The 23,801-nt window shown below is 40.7% G+C and overlaps 1 protein-coding gene across 1 annotated transcript in view; it reads right to left on the reverse strand.

Annotated features, from left to right (window-relative positions):
• Positions 1-23,801, reverse strand: part of Dscam4 (Down syndrome cell adhesion molecule 4) — a 216,199-nt gene that overhangs the window by 146,052 nt on the left and 46,346 nt on the right. Inside the window, exon 2 of the mRNA XM_089735124.1 lies at positions 18,583-18,632. Coding sequence (XP_089591250.1) covers positions 18,583-18,632 — 50 coding nt within the window. The remainder of the gene's footprint in view (positions 1-18,582; positions 18,633-23,801) is intronic.

Raw genomic sequence — 23,801 nt, forward strand, 5'->3', positions numbered from 1 at the left:
GCGGCCCGCACACACATAGACACCCTTCAATCTCTACAATCCCGCTTTTGCAGGTTAGCCGTCGGAGCTCCGTGGTTCGTGAGGAACGTTGACCTACACGACGACCTGGGCCTCGAATCTATACAGAAATACATGAAGTCAGCGTCGGAACGGTACTTCGATAAGGCTATGCGTCATGATAATCACCTTATCGTAGCCGCCGCTGACTACTCCCCGAATCCTGATCATGCAGGAGCCAGTCACCGTCGACGCCCTAGACACGTCCTTACGGATCCATCAGATCCAATAACCTTTGCACTAGACGCCTTCAGCTCTAGGAGCAGGCTTAGGGACCTCGGTAACCGTACTCGTCGAACTCGACAAAGAGTTCGCCGTGCAACCTAACCCATGAATCAGCTCGCTGAGTTTCTCGCCGGATCTTCTCAGCGGGTCGCGATTCCGATCCGGTAGTAGATTCATTCGCGAAGCAGCTACTCTTGAGTTGTTAGGTCTCCTTCGGAGGCGCTCGGGTAGCTGTTAGCAAATCCCACCCCTCCTGGCTGAGCCTTTGCTCGCCCACCTGTCCTGGTGAAACTGGAAAGGCCTCCGGACCACCAGTAATACTTCAATCATAAAAAAAAAAAAAAGGAGAACGAGCTCACAGTACACCTGGTATTAAATAATTACCGGCGCCCATTGACATCTTTTTCTTCACCTTATCCCACTGTGGAGTCGGCACAGGTATTTTTTCTCTTCAATTCTCTGTTCTGTTGAGCTAACCGCTGATAGAAGAGAACACACTCAGTCCTCTCTCTCTCTCTCTCATATCGTCATTCACACACTCCATCTATGTCTTCTTCGGTCGGCCTCTTCCCTCTCTACATTGCACTATCATTTCCGTACATCTCCTAGTCACGTGCATCTCTACGCATCACATGTCCATACCACACTAGCCGTCCATTCTTTAATTTGTTAATTACTGGGGCTACTTTCACACTTTCTCTGATATACTCATTCCTCCGGCGCCCAGAGACATCTCGTCAAACGTCAACATACAAAATCCACCACCCATCTAGGTATCTAGAAACATACGTTCTAAGGTCTCAGTTTTTACAGTACCACGACTGCCCCACCCTTCAAACCGAAACGAATTACTATGAGTATTGGTGGTGTGAATACGCATGTAGTGGTTATATCGTTTTGCCTATTTTTCCCGAAAAGCAATCATGTGTGCCGATTTGAAAGAAGGACCTGTAGCGGTTAGCTATCATAAAACACAAGATGTTTTCAGATGCCTGAATCTGGCTAACGACATTACATATATACAACACATACATAAATTATTACACACAACAACATTTGGACCGTCGGTCTACCGAGCAATTTCACCCGCTCGGTGGAAGATCTTACCTTTGTTGTTACTGTCGAAAAACGCTTATAATACGTTTTCTGAAAGTCTAATAGGTTGGGGAAAAAGTCTTTTCGCATTATAGTATATATGAACTTGTAATAAAATCTCTTTGGCTATACTATTTGTATCTGGCTGGCTTTGGTATCATTAAAAGTTTAAATTTTAAAGATGTTAATTCCAAATTCATATTAGGAAAATGTGTGTTTTTTATGAGTGAAGATGAGTGAATCTAATGTAGAAATTCGATACATTTTAAATTTTACTACAAAAAAAGTAAAAATGCAATGCAAGCCGCGCAAACATTTTGCGATATTTCTGGACCTAGTGCAGTGTCTGTGAGTCTGTGTCCCTACCTACAAGATGGCATAAAGTTATCAAACAAAATGGTATGTACATACTTTAGTTAAATGTAAATAAACTATATTAAAATTTGTGAATTTTCTTAAAAAATACGAGGTAACTTTTTCCCCAACCTATTATTTAAAACATTTTAAAAGTACCTCCTTCAGAATGTAATCTCAGATTTTCTCTAAAGAAATAGGTATAGCAAAGTACAACTCGTTCAAAACTTTGTAAGCGTTAATAGAAATCATATAATATTTCGTGAACCTCTAAGCGAGTGTGAGAATTCTCCGAAGTTAAATTGGCTTCGTACAAAGCTTTGAGTGTAGCTACTTCAGATGGAAAATAAGATTGGTTACGTAATTTTATTACTGTTAATTATAGGAGCTAATAAGGAGCATTTTGTTTCGGTAATCAAGAATATGTTCCACTTGTTGATATGTGACAGGTGCGCATGGACAACAGCAATTTCAGAGCCACAGCCAACCATCTGTCTATCTGCCTACACTTAAAACCACCATATTTATTTATTTACAAGAAAACAAGCTCACGTCCCACCTGGCTTTAAGTGGTTGCCAAAGTCTATAAAAAGATAAATAAGTGCCGTCATATACATTATGGCGTGAGATCCGAGTTTTCACTGTATTGTCTCGATATGAAGAAAGACTTGGCGCACTAGATAAATCATTTTCAGAATCTACAATAAAATTATTTACTAGTAACAATTAATGGTATTATTTTTTAGGTTAATACTCAAAACACGTATAATTTATAACATACATATAATATATGTACGCCTTGAATAAAAACATAATTGTATATTTTATATCATAGTATCAAAATCATCATTATCATCATTCTCCTGCCCTTCTCCCAGTCACATGGGGTCGGCGCAACATGTTTTCTCTTTCCAGAAGAGTTTCTGTCATATTCCATTTCTTCGGTCTCTCCTTTCTTACACATATCGTCTTTCACGCAAAATGTATTTATTAATTTTTATTAATTTACTGGCGATAGCATGTTTTGAGAGCCCGCACTGGTAGGTACCACCATCCTGTCTATTTCTGCCGTAAATCAGTAATGCGGGAGGGTGGGGCAGTAGTTGTGCTGTAAAAAGCTGAGACTTTGAACTCATGTCTTGAAGTGGGTGGCGGCATTTACGTGATTGCTGTTTAAGGGCTCCGGTGATCACTTAACACCAGATGGCCCGTGAGCTCGTTCTACCCACCTCAGCTATATAAATAATAATTATAATAGTAAAATATAATTTGAGTGAATCAACTATAATAAAGCAACGCTGAAATTTCATACTTGTATACTACATAAAACATGTATTGAATCAGTAATCTATTTTATTGTTATTCTACATTAACATAACCAACGCTTCTGTTAAAATCCAGATTTTGAAACAATTTATCCCCAATTTAAAAAAAAAACTAAACTTTTCAAACAAAGCTTAAATCCCGGGCTTCAAATCTAAAACCGAGACAGTACTAAAGTAATTATGAGGCGGCCCCCAAAGTTAATTTATTTCGCGGCCTTTTTATTCACGTCACGTTTCGGCCTTCCTATTCCGTGTTTAATCCGTTAATTACTTTACATGTAAATTAGGTGTTTACGGTAAACGTTACTCTATTAGAATTCTCATCGCGACGTTGAAAAATCCCCTAGGTGTGGCCAAAGTGGCCTTCAAATTGCCTGGAAAAAAAGCAAACTCCAAATGTTTACCGTTTTGTTTAGGCAAATACATACATAGAACGGTTTCGCTCGTTTTTCAGTTCGGTTTCAAATTGTTTATGGAAAGAAATGTAATATCATGATTGTGATCGATTACTGTGATTTATGCGATGGCCGTAGTGAAGTTTAATCTGATATTCAATATGTTTTTTTTTTTTTTTTTTTTTTTTTTTTTATGATTGAAGGATTACTGGTGGCCCGGAGGCCTTTCCAGTTTCACCAGGACAGGTGGGCGAGCAAAGACTCGGCCAGGAGGGGTGGGATTTGCTAACAGCTGCCCGAGCGCCTCCGAAGGAGACCTAACAACTCAAGAGTAGCTGCTTCGCCAATGAATCTACTACCGGATCGGAATCGCGACCCGCCGAGAAGATACGGCGAGAAACTCAGCGAGCTGATTCATGGGTTAGGTTGCACGGCGAACTCTTTGTCGAGTTCGACGAGTACGGTTACCGAGGTCCCTAAGCCTGCTCCTAGAGCTGAAGGCGTCTAGTGCAAAGGTTATTGGATCTGATGGATCCGTAAGGACGTGTCTAGGGCGTCGACGGTGACTGGCTCCTGCATGATCAGGATTCGGGGAGTAGTCAGCGGCGGCTACGATAAGGCGATTATCATGACGCATAGCCTTATCGAAGTATCGTTCCGACGCTGACTTCATGTATTTCCGAATTGATTCGAGGTCCAGGTCGTCGTGTAGGTCAACGTTCCTCACGAACCACGGAGCCCCGACAGCTAACCTGCAAAAGCGGGATTGTAGGGATTGGAGGGTGTCTATGTGTGTGCGGGCCGCGTGAGCGAACACCACACTCGCGTAAGTCATGACGGGCCTTATGCAAGTTTTGTAAAGTGTCACCTTGTTCCGAAGGGACATTTTACTCCGCTTACAGATCATGGGGTAGAGTCTACCGAGAATAAACGCGGCACGGTCACGGACTGATTTTATATGCGGGCGGAATGTCATCGATGCATCCAGGGTAACGCCCAGGTACTTGACCTTCCTGGCCCAGGGTATGGATTGACGACTAAAGAGAGTAATCGGGGGTGTGAGATTCCTCCTCCTAATACGGGAGGAAATCCGTGTGGAGCTTCCCCTCTGAAATAGCACCGCAGTACTTTTCGCTGGGTTGATGTCTATGCGCCATTTTCGGAACCACTGTCCTAGGGCTAGGGCTGCGCTCTGAAGCTTCTTCGCGATTAGGGACTTGTTTCTACTGGAATAGTAAACAGTCGTGTCGTCGGCGAATAAAGCTAAATGGGTCGGCGGCGACCGGGGAATATCGTTAACGAATAAGCTAAATAGGAGGGGTGAAAGGACAGAGCCTTGCGGGACTCCAGCTGTGAGAGGTCGTGGGGAGGAGCGGGTTCCCTCGACTCGATATCGAAAAGAGCGGTTCGACAAGAAGTCCCGTATGATGAGCACGAGACTATCCGGCACACCCATGTTGAATAGTTTGAAAATCAAACCGTTGTGCCAGACTTTGTCGAACGCTTTTGCGACGTCGAAGAAGAGAGCTCCCGTGTATAACGGTTTTGGTCTATTAAGCCCCACAAGAATGTGCTCCGTGAGGCGGTGCACCTGTTGAACGCATGAGTGATTTGTACGGAATCCGAATTGTTCATCGATGAGAATGCCCTTGGATGAGACGAAGTCTCTGAGGCGTTTGTAGAGCAGACGCTCATACAGTTTGCCTAGAGACATGAGGAGGCTAATCGGGCGGTAGCTCGTCGGATGATTTTTTGGTTTACCGGGTTTATGTATGCCGATAACGTCCGCTTCTTTCCATACCGCGGGAAAGATACAGTTCGCCATAGCGGCATTGAAAATAGATGTCAACATCACGATGAGTTGGACGGGTAGAAGTTTAATAACGCGGTTGGATATACCGTCGGAACCGGGAGCCTTGCGAGGACGTAGGTCTTTGATCAAGTCTTTAACTTCCATCGGGGTGACGGGTGGTAACGCATCCGAGGGTGGCAAGGAGACTCTGCGTTCTACCTCACTGTCTACTAATTCTACATGAACAGGGTCCACGGATTGAGTGCTGGGCGTGCACTGGGTTTGCAATGTATCGGCCAGCAACTCTGCTTTTTCGTCATCATCAAACGCCGCGAGTCGGCCTGAGGGGCCTACGAGGGGGGGCATAGTTACTACCGTATCCGATTTGAGAGTACGAGCTAAGCGGTAGTAAGACCTTTGGGAGGGCGCGAGTCCTTCTAAGAAATCAGACCATCTGGCATCTCGGACTTCGGCGATGCGAGACTTTACGTCGCGTTGTAGGGCACGCATTCGAATACGATTTTCCGCGGTAGGATACCTGTCGTAGGCGCGTATCGAGGCGTTCTTAGCTCTAAGGAGTTCCCTAATATCATCGGACAATTTGAAGCGGTGAAGGAAGTCCTCCGCTACAACTTGTTTCGATGATCTATCTAATGTTGAGGTGATGTGTGACGTTAAGATGTCTATGGCTTCAGCGGTATCCTGAGGAGACGGGGTAGAGTCCGGGTTAAACGGGAGGGATGGTGGATCAGATTCAGCCAGGCTGATGCCCAGCGTGTGCCAATCCACCACAGTCCTCGTGCCGGGAACGGAGTCGGGAGCGCGACCGAGCTTCATAACGACGGGACGGTGGTCTGAATCTAACTCTGAAACTACTTCGATCGAGTGTAAGCTCAGAGTTACGTTTTTTAATAACGCTATGTCGAGTATATCCGGGCGATGCGCGATATTTAGCGGGTAGTGAGTCGGTGTTAGCGGAGCGACGATATCGAAGGCGAGATCATCGACTAACGCGTCAAGCCGCCTGCCATTCGGGGTTGTGGTGTGTGAGTTCCACCTGGTGTGTTTACAATTTAGGTCGCCCGCCAGAATGACAGAGCTCCCCATGCCGAGTAGCGCCTCGATATCACTGCTTAGAACGATCTTATCCGGTGGAAGATAAACGGACGCGATAACGATCGGCGCGTGTCCCGTCAGTGAGATTCGGCACACTGATGCTTCGATATTAGCGAGCGCGGGAGGATCGAGCGGGACGCAATGCAGGGCTCTTCTATAGTAAATGACGGTACCACCACCACGGGCAGAGAGCCTGTCGTTCCTGACCATGTTATAGTTCGCGATTTTAGGGTCACGGCGCGCGGGCTTAAGTAGGGTCTCCTGCACTAAAAAGATATCAATTTGATGGTCACGCAAAAAGTCAGAAACCTGATCACGTTGATTTGCGAGACCGTAAGCGTTAAAAAATCCTATCGTTACGGATAGGGGCTTTATTCTACTTATATACGCCATTGATTACCGGCGGAGTGAGGGGAGGACGTACGTATTTAATGACGCGTATACGTCGGCGTATTCTTGCACAACGGCGATAAAGTGTTGTGCAGTGGAGGCAGCGCGAATGGCGTCGCCCAAAGCGTTAACGCGCTCAAAGTTGATCGACTGAAAGAAGTCGATCGCTAAAGCGAGATTGTCGGACGCGGTCGGAGGGCAAGTCGCGGGAGAGGGACGAGTTGCGGGGGCGGGACGAATCGCGGAGGAGGGAGTTGTAACCGTGTTCGTGTACGGCAGCAGTTTCGCCCAAGCCGAGACACTGGGCGCCGGCGCCGGAACGAACGCTGGCTTAGCCTGCGACACAGAGGGTGCCGAGGCTTTGATGTCTGGGCCGGAAGCTCGGAGGCGGTTTTGGCGGGCAACGCGGCGATTTATTTTCGGGGCTCGGGGGCATCCGCGGTAATTTGCGGGGTGACCCTGTGTACGACACAGGACGCAGCTAGGCGGTTCCGTCGCGGTTTTTTGATCGCGAGTGCAGAGGGCCGTGGCGTGATCTCCTAAACACTTGACGCATCTGGGGCGCGCGTGACAGCTACGGGAAGAATGCCCGTATAATTGGCAGTTATGGCACTGGCTAGGTGTGCCTTTCTTGTGTGGGGTTTCGACGGCGATTCCGGAAAGGCTACAGACCGTTCGGATGTTGAATATTTGCTTACCCTCGGGGGTAGGCTGGAGGGCGACGAGAACCATGTTATATGGCTCCCTTCCGCGACCTGTGTGCATGCGGTGTACGGAGTTAACCGGTAGGCCTTGTTCGAGAAGGTCGGCCTTGACTAGTTCGGCATCCAACTCTTTAGGGATGCCACGTATGACGGCACGGAGTTCGCGCTCCTCCTGGAGCGTATACGTGTGGAAACTTATACGCTCCTTACGGAGGTAAGAAGAGAGGGCCCTATGGTCGTCGGGTGTTCGAACCTTAATTTGAATGCCGTTCGCGAGGTTACGGGCATTCGTGAAGTTGATATTTTTGGCCTTAAGGGCCAGGGAAACTCGATCCCAAGCTGCCTTCTCTTGGAGGATTACCGGGGGAGGGGTCTGGGTTTTATTTTGTGCCACCGGACGCGGCGACGGAGTGGCACGGGCTGGAGGCACAACGGGAGTCTGAGGGCGGGGGCGCGACGCGTTCGCGGCTTTGCTAATTTTAGCGGCCGCGGGAGCTCGAGACTCCGCAGCATGCTTCTTACCCTTTTGTACCAGGGTGAATCCATCCGTCGATGAGGCGGGAGCGAGGTCGACCTCCATCTCCGAGTCAGAGTCGGAGGACGAGGAGGCGGGCGCAGGTGACCTACGAGCAGGTGTTTTGGAGGGCACGACGGAGGCTGCGGATGATCGCGCTGCTGGAACGGTGGCCACGGCGGACGACGCAGCAGTTTTACTCGCCAGTATAGGCGACGCGGGAACGGCAGGCACGACGGAGGCTGCGGTACTCGATGCAGAAGCTTTGCACGCAGGTACAGGCGACGCAGGAGCAGCGAGCTCGGCGGAGTCCACGAGAGGGCTCGCGGTGTGATCGGCCTTGAAGGCCAGAAACTCTGAGGCGAGCTGTGGGTGGCGAAGTCGGAGGAATTCCGCGAATACAGCGTCCATGATCGCTGAGTGCCCAGGTGGGGCGGCCCCGGGTCTTGAAAACACTCGCCTTGCGGCGAGGCCCCAACTTCTCGGACCTGAGCGGTTCTATTGAACACAGGTGGCGATGCGGCACGATTACTACACGAAAAAGAAAAAACACAACAAAACGGAAATAACAAAAAGAAACAGAACAATTAAACACTTCCAGGAAAACAGTTTGTCGGCAGATGTACCACGAACACAGAAACAACAAAAGGAAACAAAACAAATAAAAACTTCCAGAAAGAGCACTTAGTCGGCAGATGTACCACGAACACAGGCCGCGCGAACAATGGCCGGGCTAACAAAAGCCGGGCGAACAAAGACCGGGCGATCGAGTGGTCGATGAGCACGTCCGCACGTGACGGGTGCCTCTATCGGAATGAATTCAATATGTATTGCATGTCTATTTATATGAAAATTTTAATTTTTTTTTTTGTGTTGTAAGATTTTCGAACATCTTTAAATTAAGGGAAGCCGTAAAATTACGTAATCTCTGATAAAATGGTTTTCAAGGAGTCACACTACAAGAACTGCCTGCATCAATAAATCTTTTTATGTTTTCATAGACAGAAATTACGTAGGTACTCACAATAACGTCCTAATCTTTAAATTTAGTAGAGTATTTAAACGGTAGGCAGCGGCTTGGCCCTGCCCCTGGCATTGCTGAAGTCCATGGGCGACGGTAACCACTCACCATCAGGTGGGCCGTATGCTCGTCTGCCTACAAAGGCAATAAAAAAATAATACAAAAAAATTTTTTTTTGCATTCTGAGCCCTTGATCAGTGATTACAGAAGAAAAAGGATATGTAAGACATGGGCAGTAAATTAATAAAATAGAATAGCAGCAGCACGTGTTTTGTCCTGGGTAATATCGTAAAGGCAGGCGTTCTTTAAATAATTATATCAGTGTACTTCAATTACCAATCGACCTGGTGGCATTATGAATTCCCACGGGTGGGTCACACCACCCTGCTTTTTCTGCCACGAAACATTCAGAGCGCGACCATAGAGATAAAAAAAACCATTCAAGTTTTAGTGATTTATAAGTTACGGCATTTTTTCATTATTATTGTTTGTTTATCATTTACTTTATCAGAAAATCGCAATCTTCACTCACGAAAAAACACCGTTCTCTATTATTTTTTTACTATCATCGTTTCTGTTAAAACTAGTTTGCGTACAGAACTATCCCAAGAGTGGAATTTAGGTATGAATATAAAACATAAAGTCCAGATATTCATTGAACAAGTTCCACGTTTCATGGACACTTTGAACTTTATATGGCAGTTCCTTTGTTTGTTGCCGAACTAACTCACATCTACAAAGAGAATTTTTATAAGCCACTGCTGTTCAAGTTAATAAACGCCAAATTCTCGAAAATATGAGTTAGATTTTGATCTGCTACGACCGTAATAAGGTGTTATGTAAGTCAACAATACTAGCTCACGTGAAATTCAAACCATTGGATCGATGGACTTTGAAGTTGGTTTTTTTCCTATTGCTTAATGGTGTGTGTTTGACCAGATGGGTGGACAAGTTCAAACTCCATCTGACGTTAAGTGTTTGCCGAAGAGAGATTACGACGGGAATGCCGCGAACCACCTTGAGACATGAGTTAAAGTCCTTTCCTCTTGGGCGGTGTCCCACTCTTCTAGCCGGGATGCATGTCTGCTTTGCAACAGACTCAGGCATGGTGGTAATTACTCATCATATTTGTATTAGTTAGATTCTATATATTTGTTCTGTTCACTATTAATGAAAGTAGAATGGCCAAAAAAAATTATTATTCATTCATATTTATACTAATCATTTCACATTCATTTTTCAACACAAAACTCTCATTAAAAAACCATTGGAATTGTCTCAAACTGTCTAACATTCATCCGTTAATACTCTCTTAAAACGAATTTATCTCTTAATTTAAAAGTCTAATATCCACACCCGAAATCACTATTGTATTTATAAACTTAGCATCCTATTTGCATATCTTAGAACGCTATTAAATATAAGAAATTCGCTGGAGACATCTGACATTACCGAGCGGACACGAAATTGACTTAAAATTTAAAGCAGTTAGCTAAAAGTTTTGCTCAAGTTTGTTCAAGTAACTTACGTTACATTGGATCCCCGAGGATTTGGAGCACAAGGGATTATGGGCTTTGTATCTATAATGTACAGTTTGTTTCTCCCTGATGCTAAGATAGTGGAAAACATATAACGCTTAGGCAGTGGTAATGTAGATTTAAAATGAGATTTGTCGTATTAGGATTTTGTTTACGGACAATTTATTTTATGGACTACAAAGTACACTTGTCTTAAAATTACACGTACTGGTTCACATTTCTGAATACTCAGAAATATATTGGGCTATATTCAGTAAGCGTATATTATATTATACATCGATATGAGACGGATAGATAGGAGACGAAGGATTTAATGAGGTTTACTTAAAATATAATTTTATGCAAGCTGTTATTTTACAAAGCTACCCGCGAAAAATAGTCTGGGTACAGATCATGTTCTATTCATTGCATTAGTTGCATTCAGTTCAAACATATTAAACTTTTGTCGCTATGCACATAGCATTTTAAAGCGCGGGGTTCGTGTTTTTTTTTTTTTTTATTGCTTTGATGGGTGGACGAGGCGAAGCCCATGATCCCTTGGCATGGTGCTTGCATTAGCGTCAAAATATCAGGAACACATACAATGTACAAAACGTCAGAAGAACGAGAAGATGGACGAGCTCACAGCCCACCTGGTATTAAGTGGCTATTGGAGCCCATAGACATCTGCAACGTAAAAGCGCCACCCACCTCGAGTTGTAAGTTCTATGGTCTCAGTATAGTTACAACGGCTACCCCACCCTTCGAACCGAAACGCATTACTGCTTCATGGCGGAAATAGGCGGGGTGGTGGTACCTACCCGTGCGAACTCCCAAGAGGTCCTACCACCAGTGCGTTTATAACGTGAATTATGATTGTAAAAAAAACATTAGAACAGCTGAGCGTATGTGTACCTATATCGTGATCCATTAAAGCAATGAGATGAGACACTAGTGTTCAAATTTACACACGTCATTTAGCGTTTTACACACCTCATTTAGCGCCGAGTGCAACCTTTTTAAGCAATAAAAAAAAAGCTAAGCAATAAAAAAAAAAAAAAAAAAAAAAAAAAACCTTTTTACAAGTTCTGAGATGTAATAACTTTTTCTCTGAAATAATGTTCATTCTTCAAAAGTATGGATAGTAACGTATGGTTTTATTTATATACTAGCGACCCGCCCTCGCTTCGCTTCGGAAACATTAAAACACACATGAAACCAAGAAAAATAAAATAAAAAAAAATTAAAAAAAAGTAGCCTATGTTCATCAGGGACAATGTCGGCTTCTATGGAAAAAGAATTTTTCAAATCGGTCCAGTAGTTTCGGAGCCTATTCGAAACAAACAAACAAACAAACAAATCTTTCCTCTTTATAATATTAGTATAGATTTCGTTGACGAACGAATCAACCCACATTTGCAATTAGGTGTTTAGGGGCTACCAGAACTCATAAATGTCACAACGTGAATACCGCCAATGACTCACCGAAAGCGGACGAATTTAAGCCATCAACATAACCCGGAACACGTTTAAGGGCTTATGCAATCATCAATCTCATCTTAAACAATTTTATTAGAGTACCATTTTAATGTTTCTAAATAATCTTCGAAGCTATGATTATCGACTCCGGTATTAAATTGTTCACAGCGGGTATTCAGTTCTAATAGAAAATCTTAGATATATAACTCTTTCATGCACTAAATCAAATTGAAATTACGGCGTCCGTGGTGCAGAAAAGTCTAGATCTTTCTTAGCACACCGCAAGGGTACGAACGAGGCGTATCAGACCTCGTTCCGCACCTTCGGTTTTATAACGGTCGATGAAGCCTCATAGCTCAGTAACAAGACGCCAAGAGCTAACTGAGCAAGCAGAAACACGTGTCAGCACCCGGAACTTAGCGATTCGTGCTTATTCCCAACTTGAAACTGCTTACTTAACTTATGCATACGTGTTACTGAATTGATGTTAGTATCCTGTTTCGTATTCTAAAGGATAAACGGAAGGAAGGAGTTCAGTAACTTTTAATCCGGTGTCCGTTTTTATTTAAGAATGTGTCTTTTTTATTACTATGTATTGACATATAATATTGAAAGGTTTTTTGTTACTGCGCTACTAAACGATCTCGCGGGTCACAAGCTGTCATGTAGTAGTTACCACGGCTAAGGGCAGGTACCATCACCCTGCCAAATTTTTTTGGCGTGAAGCAGTAATGTCCTTTGGTTTCAAGGGTAGGATAGCCGTCTTAATCCAAAACTGGGACTTAGAACTCATATTATTATCTTAGGATGGGTATTTCCGTTGTTTATATCTATGGGCTCCCATAGCTACTTAACACAGGGTGAACAGTGAACTCGACCACCCACTAAACAATAAAAAAACTCATGGCCACAGAAGTTCCTTTTTGGTTTAAATATGTCTGTATAATTTAAAACAAAACAAAAATACAAGACTTTTCTTTCATCACACTCCCACTGAAATTTTTTAAACCGATTTCTTTCAATTAAACTTCCTAATGAAGGAAAGCTAGCGCTATCTAGAACGTGATTTTAGCGGAGCCGGGAACTTTCTGGACCAATTAGGAACGTTTTATTCCAATCTCTTAAAACTTAAGGCTTCGCGATGTCCCGAGAATAGACCCAAAAATGATGTCAATAAATTCTCGTTTTTTAAGCATTCCTTCCAATAATTTCAAACATTTTAAAGGAACTCGGAGGATTTTTCTTTTAAGTAACATTAATTTTCGACATCAAATAATATTGCCGGAATTTGGTATTTCGGCAATATTATTCATCCGTCAATTTTTTAGGGTTTCACGACGTTAATTTAATTCATAGCATATTCCATAAAATATTGGGGTAATGGACAAATACAATATACCTAATTTTATGTGTACATTGAAAGATACATAATGTAAGTCGTTTAAAAACGTTTGATTTTTTGTTAAGAGTCTGAAATCGTAACATGAGGTTTGCTGTAGGACATGATATTATTATGATACCACGTTTTGAAATAGTGTAGTCTATAGCAACATAAAAATAACCAAAAGGATTTTTTATTTAGCCAACAGTATTTAATTTTGTTTACGGTAAATCGCTTTAACTTTTTTTTAAGAGATTTTATGACCTGGTAACTAAGACCTTTAAGTCATGTCTTATTTTAATTTATATTCTTATTAAAAATGATAATGAGTGCAATGAAATGAAATGAAGATGATTAATTTGAGACATTAATCAACTGGGATGAAATTAAATTAAATGAAATGAGAAGAGATGATGTGGGATGAAATCGCTTTAACTAAATCGAAATACAATAACCCAAGTTCCAGGGAGTACAATCTTTTTTCCTTAAAAATAAGTTGTGAATAGTTAATAGTTGTGTGATTTTAACTAAGCATAGCTGGTGTTTCACATAGCCACTACCATATAAGTAATCATAGCTTATACAACATTTTACTGTGTAATTTTAATATTATGTGTCTTAATTTGTTATCATAACACTAAAAGTTTGAAATAGACTATAATAAGAATGCTGAATTCTTGGAGAAGCACAAAATTACCAACTGGTATTCCCAATAAACGTGGGTAACCCAGTTACAAGCATTAATGCAAACTCCGAGAGAGACCGTCCTCGGGAGAAATAACTAGAGGTTGTAAGTTATATTTTTATGCATCGTACGGTCTTCGAGGTTTCAAACTTTGGGACAATGCTGCATAACATATGTATGGAAATAATTCTTGTCATATAGGTCCTTATACAAAAAGTTTTTTATGCTTTATTTTTTTTGTTTTGAAAGAAAATGCTGATGTGTCTTTTTGGCGGACTAAAAAACGTGAACAGGATTCAGCAGTGCACATAACTGGCACTCTGAGTAAGAATATATGTATCTTGTTATAAAGTATTTTACATGCAAACAAACAAAGTGTAGGATTTTGTTTGAAGATAGTAATTTCGTAATGATGAAACTTGCAAACAAGGCTCGTTGATAGCTCACGACACGGGAAACATACTGAATAAATCAAATAAGGGTTTTCGTGGTATTGAAAAACATTAAGAAATCCATTTAAGATAATTGTTTACGAAAAGACACAAAAAAAATGAAATTTAAGTGATGTATTCAACTTCACTACATAGTATAAAACAAAGTCGCTTTCTCTGTCCCTATGTATGCTTAAATCTTTAAAACTAAGCAACGGATTTTGATGCGGTTTTTTTTAATAGATAGAGTGATTGATGAGGAAGGTTTATATGTATAATAACATCCATTAAATAGTGGAGAAATCAATAATAAATTACAGTTTCCGAAGCGAAACGAGGGTGGGTCGCTAGTACTTTAATAAATATAACTATAACTAACTACTTATCGTTGATCAAAATTCACAACGATATTGATCAAGTTATTACGGTAAACATTTTAATATTGCAAGTCGAGTTAATTTCAAACAGTTTCCAGAATGTTCCAAGTAGAAGTTCGGGCCGTACTATTTCGATATCCAAACTGTATATTATTTATTAATGTATCATTTGAATGCAAACAAAACAACATCCTAGTTAAGTTTCGTATGTTTGAACCTGACAACTGAGCTGACATGGCGAAGTTTGTTTGTACAATGTTGGCGTGCTGTTAGTGAATTTTACGCCCGACCACACGTGAACGCAGGGTTGTTATAATAATATATTATAACACACTCAATATAATAATAAAAACATCATGGAAGAGAAACCTGTCGAAAGGAGTTATTTTTGGAGAACAATAAAAGGTAGTTATTCTAATATCCAAAAGTCGACACCTCAGGCGTTCGTCATCATAAACCATAATCTTTGAAACATCGGAAATAATATAAATAGTAGTTTAAAAAAAATAACAAAATACGCTTTTGTTAAAAAATTCAACTAAAAAATAGAAAATAAAGGGGAATGCCCACTCTCCATAGTGTGCTAGGCCCAAGGTGGACATCAAATATTACTATAAAAATGGATTGATTCAAATTCTTAAATGTATTACACATCTAAAAAATATATTGGAATTGACGCCACTACTATAAAAAATATAATAAAAATAAAAACTCGTTTTGAGGTTAATTTTCTATATAAATACTTCAAGAACTTTTCTTTTTTTAATGTTTAAGATGTTCCTAATGTATTTTTATCCAATTGTAGTTATTAGGGTATAAAAAACACACATACTTCTTTAAATATCTATATTTTCTTCATCTTCATACACAGTTAGTAAATCATCTAAAAATAGCACAGGAGAGCATATACACGGTTTTAAATCTCGGTCAGGTTAAAACCACAATTCACACAATGTTTTACAGTCGTAGTATGAAAGGTTATTGATAAAAGCAAAATAAATCGAAGAAAAATCAAAACACATCCATTTTGAACGCAAGCACAAGCAGCAAGCGAAGTGTCAGTCAGTCAGATTAAAATCAGTGTTGTCAGTATAAAGAAAAATAATTACATGAAATTCATATATCGATCACTTTTTTAAATAACCGATAATTGATTTATTTGTTAATCTTTTTTTACGAGTACACATTATTTTTTATGTTTTTGTTTTAGTTGTACATATTTAAATAACAATACTAGTTAAGTTTTTTTTATTGCTTAGACGGGTGGACGAGCTCAGAGCCGCCCTGGTGTTAAGTGGTTACTGGAGCCCACAGACATCTACAACGTAAATGAGCCACCCACCTTGAGATATAAGCCCAATGGGTATGTACTTGATGTTATTTTATGTGCTTATAATCCATTAAAATCGATTGATTAATGATAATACTTAAAATGATTTATTTATATGTTTTATTTATATACTTAAAATGTCTACTTAATACGTAAAAAGTTTTAATGCTGGCAATATTTTTCCTGCAAACATCAAAAACCTTGTTTTTTCAATGGAATTACTTTTTTTAATCTACTTATTGTAAACTGTAGTGGCGGTTATTTGGAAGAAAGTAAATGCATATTTATTTATGACAAAATTAATGCACTAAGTATTTTCTCTCTAATCTATTGTCCGCTTTGGGCCTGAAATGGGCCGTCCCCTTTGAATTAAAAATAGTGTAAGAAAAAATACACTATTATTTATTATTCATTATTTAGTTGAATTTCAAATTTTGCATATTTTTTTTAATATAGAATTGTCATCGGTCCTTAATAAGTATACCAAATTTCCAGTTAATCCGACGTTTTGAAGGGGGTCAAAATCATGTTCAAAGATTCCGTTACATACTAGCATACATACGTACTGCAGCTAATAAAAGCGTATTAATAATGATATTAAAACACGCGAGATTAAAACTTTTATTACCATACAGACAAATGATATTCTTGTGCGTGCTAGTTCAGAACATGGTTGCATTTTTTACATTGACTTTCTTTTGACATACAAACTTTCCAACGTAATTTTTGAAGTACTTTTTATATACGAAGAAAGCGAACCATGTGCTTTTTACATGACAGCTTATTACGTTACGCGCATCCCATAGAGTGGACGTGTAAGATAAGTAGCCAGATGTTCCTACCGTACAACCCAAATACAAACTTGCCCTGGCATAAGTATATGTGTAAAAAAAAACAAATATCTACAATGTTCTAATCTTAAATTACCCTATCTATACTTCTATACTAATATTAATATTATAAAGAGGAAAGATTTGTTTGTTTGTTTGTTTCGAATAGGCTCCGAAACTACTGGACCGATTAGAAAAATTCTTTTTCCATTAGAAGCCGACATTGTCCCTGATGAACATAGGCTACTTTTTTTAATTTTTTTTTTTTTTGGTTTCATGTGTGTTTTAATGATTCCGAAGCGAAGCGAGGGCGGGTCGCTAGTTGTTTATAAAAAAAAACAGTATTAGAATTTTGGATTCGTTGGAATGATGTTGGTAGGTTCTTCGGGCTTGCAGAATGATGAGTACAAGATAGCCCTCATATTGATATTTTCATTTTCCTACCTTAGCTGATAGCCTTGAGAGGCTATTTCAGCGTAACCTTAACTAGTAGATCAGCTCACGGAGCTCAAACCTGACGACATTGCTAACACGAACCCTAGCAAGAGCGGTGCTTCGCAGAATCTACCACCGCATATATTGATCCACAAGTCTGTCTCTCTACACTATTGAAAATAGGCCTCGTCTATAGTACGGTACAGTGATCGGTCAATCTCCGCATCAGTCGCCTCAGGTCATCCAACGATACGCCGGGAATCTCAGCGACAGAGAAAAAAGCCACTAAAGTAAACGACAGCATTCTAGTCATAGTATCTGAAGCCCTCAATTCCCACTTAATACCGAATGACTTCATTATTCATATTTCTCTTTTCTGATAAATTTTAGTTTTAAACCCTTGTCCATTATAGAAATTTAATTAATTTAGTATTTTAGTTTAACCTTTTTGTTAGCTTAAAATGTTAATATAGGTTTTGTTCCAATAAGTCCTCTCAAGACGTTAATTAAGTTAAGTTATAATGTGTGAGGCACTCCTGAAAATGGTTACTTTTTATTTTACGGAATAGCTGTTTTTACAAGTAAATGGCGTCTCCAAGGACTTGGCCATAATTCGTCATTAGTATTTTTTTAAATATTTATTTAATGTCATTCGAAAGCATAGTGTACGATTCACTGATATTACCGATACTTATCACCCTCCCTCTATACATCGAAGTCCCTGCCAACCTAGTAGAAGTAGTTTTCTATGATTAATTTCCTTCCTCATTTCCTCTACTGCGTCTGGTGTTAGGGAATGATCCCCGCGCGTATTGATACTGCCTATTTCGTATCACTCTGCCTATTTCAGTCTTAAAGCGACAACACGTTTCTAGTTTAAAGATGGTATAGCTGTTTTAACAAATTTTAAAGTTGACCAAAATTACTTTATTGTATCTACAAGTTCTTGTGAGAACACTTGCATTGTGTGGCTTGATATGATAGTGCAATATGTATAATTTAGGTTATTAAAACTGGTCGGCAGGATTGTGATCCAACAACATGATTCATCCCGCTATTTTATTTATTATACAACGTCTAAAGATGTTAGTGTGGGAGAAATATTAAGTACTTCTTATATTTAACTTACCTAAAAAACTTAGGAGCAGGTGAATGCAGAACTTCATCTTTTCCATTTTTCTGAAACAATAAAAAAATCGTTTATTTTCGTTAACAAATAATTAACAAGTATCAGTTAAGGAAGATTCAGATTGATTCAGAAGATTGAGGAGTATCAGTTTGAAATTTATTTAACATTCTGTGCCGATATTAGTTATTTTTTTCTAACTATCGTCAAGGCAGACGAGGCTTACGGCGCGGCGGCGTCTTGATTTTTAATTGTACTGGAATCGTTAGACTGCCTACGCCGATATCAACTTAGAGGATCTGTAACAGAGAAACGCGCTAATGATCAGACAAAAAAATTGCCGCGCAAAGATTAAAACATTCTATCATTTAGTTTAACATAAAAACAATCCACTAACTCTAAAAAATATGTTTCTTTCAATAAAAAATAATAATAAACAAAGTAAATTGAAGGTAATCCTATAAAATATCTCAATTTATCGGTAAAAGGTTTAGCGTGGATATCGAATTGTGGGCTAATGTGAGATCAATACAGGCCCGCATTCATTATCATTAATGTTAATTTAAGCACCGAACAGGCGCCTCTACCGATCCACAATGTTAAAATTAAATGAACGCTACAAAATATCTAACTAAATTCTTAAGCTACATGTAATTTATAGTACCTACCGTTGTAATCTGTAGCAAAATTATCAAATATATGTAAGTATGTATATAATTAAAGTTTGAAATAATGGAAGAATGTATGAATCTAATTAATATAATTCATAGTATTTTTGTAAACTCTAAATTCATCTCGTTGGCCTAATCGTTTTCATTCCTGAATAGTGTCGCAGGTTCTAGCTAATTTTCTTGTATGCATAATATTTTCATTCGTAAATTACAGTTGTTAAATGTTAAATTAGATATTAAATCAGAACGTGGAACGTTTAATTTTACTAAAAAAGTATATCGAATTTAAAAAAATCGTTGTTTCAATAAAGGAAAAGATCTTATCATTGGTTCGCCTTTTTTCAACTTACGTAAAAAAAAAATCCTCGTATATAGGTTAATCGTATTCGCCTAAAAATCAGATGAACGTTTCCATACGTGACTATGGAGGCGAACGAAAAGACGTACGGTCAAACTTCGCACATCCATTACGAATGTTTTATATACGATTCTATTCAAAAACTTTATATGAATCAAACGCGGTTTTGTGATTATTTTACGAGCGGTACCGTGATGCCGATGAAAGCACCAGGTGCCTACGAACGGCCCAACTTTTTATGCGGGGTACGTAAATCTACTGCTGCAAACGATTCTCGGTCGTAATGTCGAGTTAAGTGATACAATAACACGAGGAAAACGCTATTTTTAGAAACCGCTGCTCCTGGGGACTGTGTTCGAAAGGATTGCTGCGTGTGTGGGTGCTTGTTCGTGATGGTATCGTTATCGATTTAAGAAATTCGAATGATATTAGAGCTATTTTGTTTTCGATTGAGAAAGATTCACTTAATTGTTCCAACCAATGTTTTCATGTTACATATACAGGTTTATTTATGCATAAGTATTTTCAATATATTTCGACAATTTTATTAATTATAAAGTGATATCTGACAATACATATGATTAGAAATGTGTATAGTTTAAGTCTCCAATTTCATGTGCAGTTTTTTTTTTTTATTGCTTAGATGGGTGGACGAGCTCACAGCCCACCTGGTGTTAAGTGGTTACTGGAGCCCATAGACATCCACAACGTAAATGCGCTACCCACCTTGAGATACAAGTTCTAAGGTCTCAAGTATAGTTACAACGGCTGCCCCACCCTTCAAACCGAAACGCTTTACTGCTTCACGGAAGAAATAGGCAGGGTGGTGGTACCCACCCGCGCGGACTCACAAGAGGTCCTACCACCAGTAATATTGTCATTGATATTGATTGATTGATATTGTCATATCTTATTTTTGTCGATTTTTTTCGAATCCTGGAGGCAGGTGTGATGAAATACGTATTTAACTAATATTCAAGAATAACTTCCACGGTGAAGGAATAACATCGTGTAATGAAAACAAAACCAGTAAAAGTTATAATTTGCGTGAATACTGGTGGAAACGCGTCTTGCGAGACCGTATGGGTGGGTAGAATGGACAAGGGTGGGATAGCCGTGTTGTAAAAACTTAGAGTTAGATAGAACTCATGTGTCAAGGTGAATGACAGCATTTTTGTTGTTGATGTCTATGGACTCAGGTGATCTCTTAACACCAGGTGGACCGTGGCCTCGTCCACTCATCTTAGCAATAAAAAACTACATAAAAATAGACATGAACATATTAATATGTGCGTATTGTGTTGCTTTTGTTTTTTTTTACGTAAACTAAAATTTCTAAATTTTTCTTTTTTTTTCTTCCTTTGTTCACTTTCTACTTATATGTGATTTGGGTATTGGAAACATATTTGGTTATTGTTTTAGCTATTTTTTTAAATATAATATGTTTGTATTGTACTTTGGTTTCCCAAATAAATAAATAAATGAAATGTTATGTCTTTTTTTTCCTTACGTATGCTGATGGTCTAGAGAGACCATGTCAGCGTCACCGGGCTAGTAGTTGAGCTCACGGGGCTCAAACCTGACGATGTTGCTAACACGAACCCTACCAAGAGCCGTGCTTCGCTCAATCTACTACCGGATCGGAAACGCGACCCACTGAGAAGATCCGGCGAGAAACTCAGTCTTTTACAGGTTCACATTGAAATAATAAAAAAAAGTACAATTAGAAGTTATAAATATAATATTATAGGCAGACAGATGTATGTAAGCATGCGCATGTCGAATGTTAAGTAACAAACTAATCTGAATGTCGTAAAAAAAATTGCAAAACTTCTTTATTTACTAGCATAAAAATCTTAACAAGGTCTTGAATACGTAAGGCGCTGTGCTCTGCGAAACAAAACAATGTCCTTTTCACGTATTCATATGCTTCAAGGGTCACTGTATCCAGAACGACTAATGATATAACCCTTGTCATCGTGAGCACTACATAGAATTAATTAATCTCGAAACAGCAGTTACAGTTTCTGCTAATGTTACAATTCAATATCAAATACGTGTACTATATGTAGTATAGATTTGTATTATATAAATTTTCACAGCAGAACACATCGCGCCTTTAGAATTATATCTTCTTCTTCCAGTGCCTCTTCAATCCGGAAGGTTGGGCGTTAGCATCCTGTATTCATTTCTATCAGCAGCCAGCCGGAACATTTGTTCGACGGAGGCAATACCGGTCCACTCCCGGAATTATATAGAATTATATAGACCCAACCCAAAAAATGTGTTTTTTGGAAAACGTCGAATAAAGATTTCAAACCGAAAAGACGTAGAGGAAGGCGACGGAGTGAAAGAGACCGATGGATATGTTTGTCATTTTTAAGCTACTTTTGGTCATTTGATTAATAAGAGTCGCTGGAAAGGGTCGTTTTAGGTCCATTTTTGAATGAAAGTCGAAATTCAAAAAAATCGAAATAGGTCTCTATAGCTCTAAAGGTACGACATATATTATAAGGTTCGTTAATAAGAGTCGCTGGAAAGGGTCGTTCTAGGTAAATTTTTGAATTAAAGTCGAAATTCAAAAAGTCGAAATAAGTAGGCCTCTATAACTCTAAAGGTGCAACATATAGGGTCCGTTATCTATGAAATTGTCGTTTACTGTATCTACAGAAAATTAATGTCATTTTTTATGAGTTTTTTTCTATCAATCAAAATATGCACTCATCGTATCGATGTATCATTGTTAAATAAGAGCAGCGGAGATGAGCGATTAACCAAATGCGTCCAGTTTTTCACACTACAAATCCGTAGTAATTCTGGTGCCATTAGGTAAGAATCGTTATCGTTACTGGTGGTAGGACCTCTTGTGAGTCCACGCAGGTAGGTACCACCACCCCGTCTCTTTCTGCCGTGAAGCAATAATTCGTTTCGGTTTGAAGGGCGGAGCAGCCGTTGTAACTATACTTAATACCTTAGAACTTATATCTCATGGTGGGTGGCGCATTTACGTTGTAGATGTCTATGGGCTCCAGTAACCACTTAACATCAGGTGAGCTGTGAGCGCGTCGACCCATATAAGCAATAAATAAATAAAACTAGACCACCAAAGAGTGACCATGACTTTTTGGAGGTAAGTTTTCATTTAGAGCCTTTTTTTTGGTCAGGAGGAAATCGCCGGTCTTCCGCCCTCAACTGGGAATGGAGGGCGGGGCATGTCAGAGTCGAACTGACTAAAACCTCCTGTCGCTCAACAACCAACGTCCAAACCTCGTATGAGACAGAACTCATGAAGAGGCAAAGGGGGAAAAGTGAAGCGTTTAGTGCGGAGCACATCTCTCCCATCACCCTCCCCTTCGGGACGCCGGACTGGCGGTCATCGGTGCCACGACCACCATCCCTCTCGGTTGGCAGGCTATCCGAAGCCCGCCTAGATATCGCCAGTTAGAGTGAGCTATCCTACGGAATACCCCGCTGGACCAGAACCAGCGTGGGTCGAGGATAGCCGGCCTTCCATCACCCGGATGCTCTTGCGTAAAACGCGTGCAGAGCAGCTTGCACGTCGTCTTCTTAGGCCCCCCTCGCCAGTCCCCAGACCGACATGTGAGGGGGACCCGAAACATTTAGAGGGCCAGGGCTTGGGCGACATCCGCCTCCCTGGCCCCCGCTCGACGGCGGCGGGATTGTGCGTCTCTCATGCGCCCCGCCGCCTCCTTCTGCGAAATGATGCACTCGCAGAAGTTGAACATCGCCTTCCACGACTCGTCGTCGCCGAGCATCGATGCCACAACACTCGGCAACGACAAGTCGTTTCCGATTTTTGGGACGAGGACACGGCACCACCCCTTCCATGCGGGGCAGGCAACGAGCGTGTGTCCAAGTCCGCCAAGCTCCACCGTGTCCAAGTTGCGACCACAATGGTGGCACTCTGCCGTCGGCTCGGCTCCGATCCGGTGCAGGAACTCACCGAGTGCCCAGTGAGCACCTGCGTGAGCCGGAAAGTGAGGCGTCCTCTCCACAAGGACCGGGCGAATGGCCTCGACAGTCCTACGACCAGCCGAAGGATCAGCAAGCTGTCTGGACCATGACTCCAGCACGACCGCCGAGATTGGGCCCTCCGCGCTCTGACCACACTGAGGCTGAGACGCGCCACGCCCCGGGCACGAAGGTCAGCCCGCCACTGATAGTCAGCGGCG

The sequence above is a fragment of the Bombyx mandarina genome, chromosome 19, assembly GCF_030267445.1.
Source record: "Bombyx mandarina strain Sakado chromosome 19, ASM3026744v2".
In the NCBI taxonomy this organism is placed as follows: domain Eukaryota; kingdom Metazoa; phylum Arthropoda; class Insecta; order Lepidoptera; family Bombycidae; genus Bombyx; species Bombyx mandarina.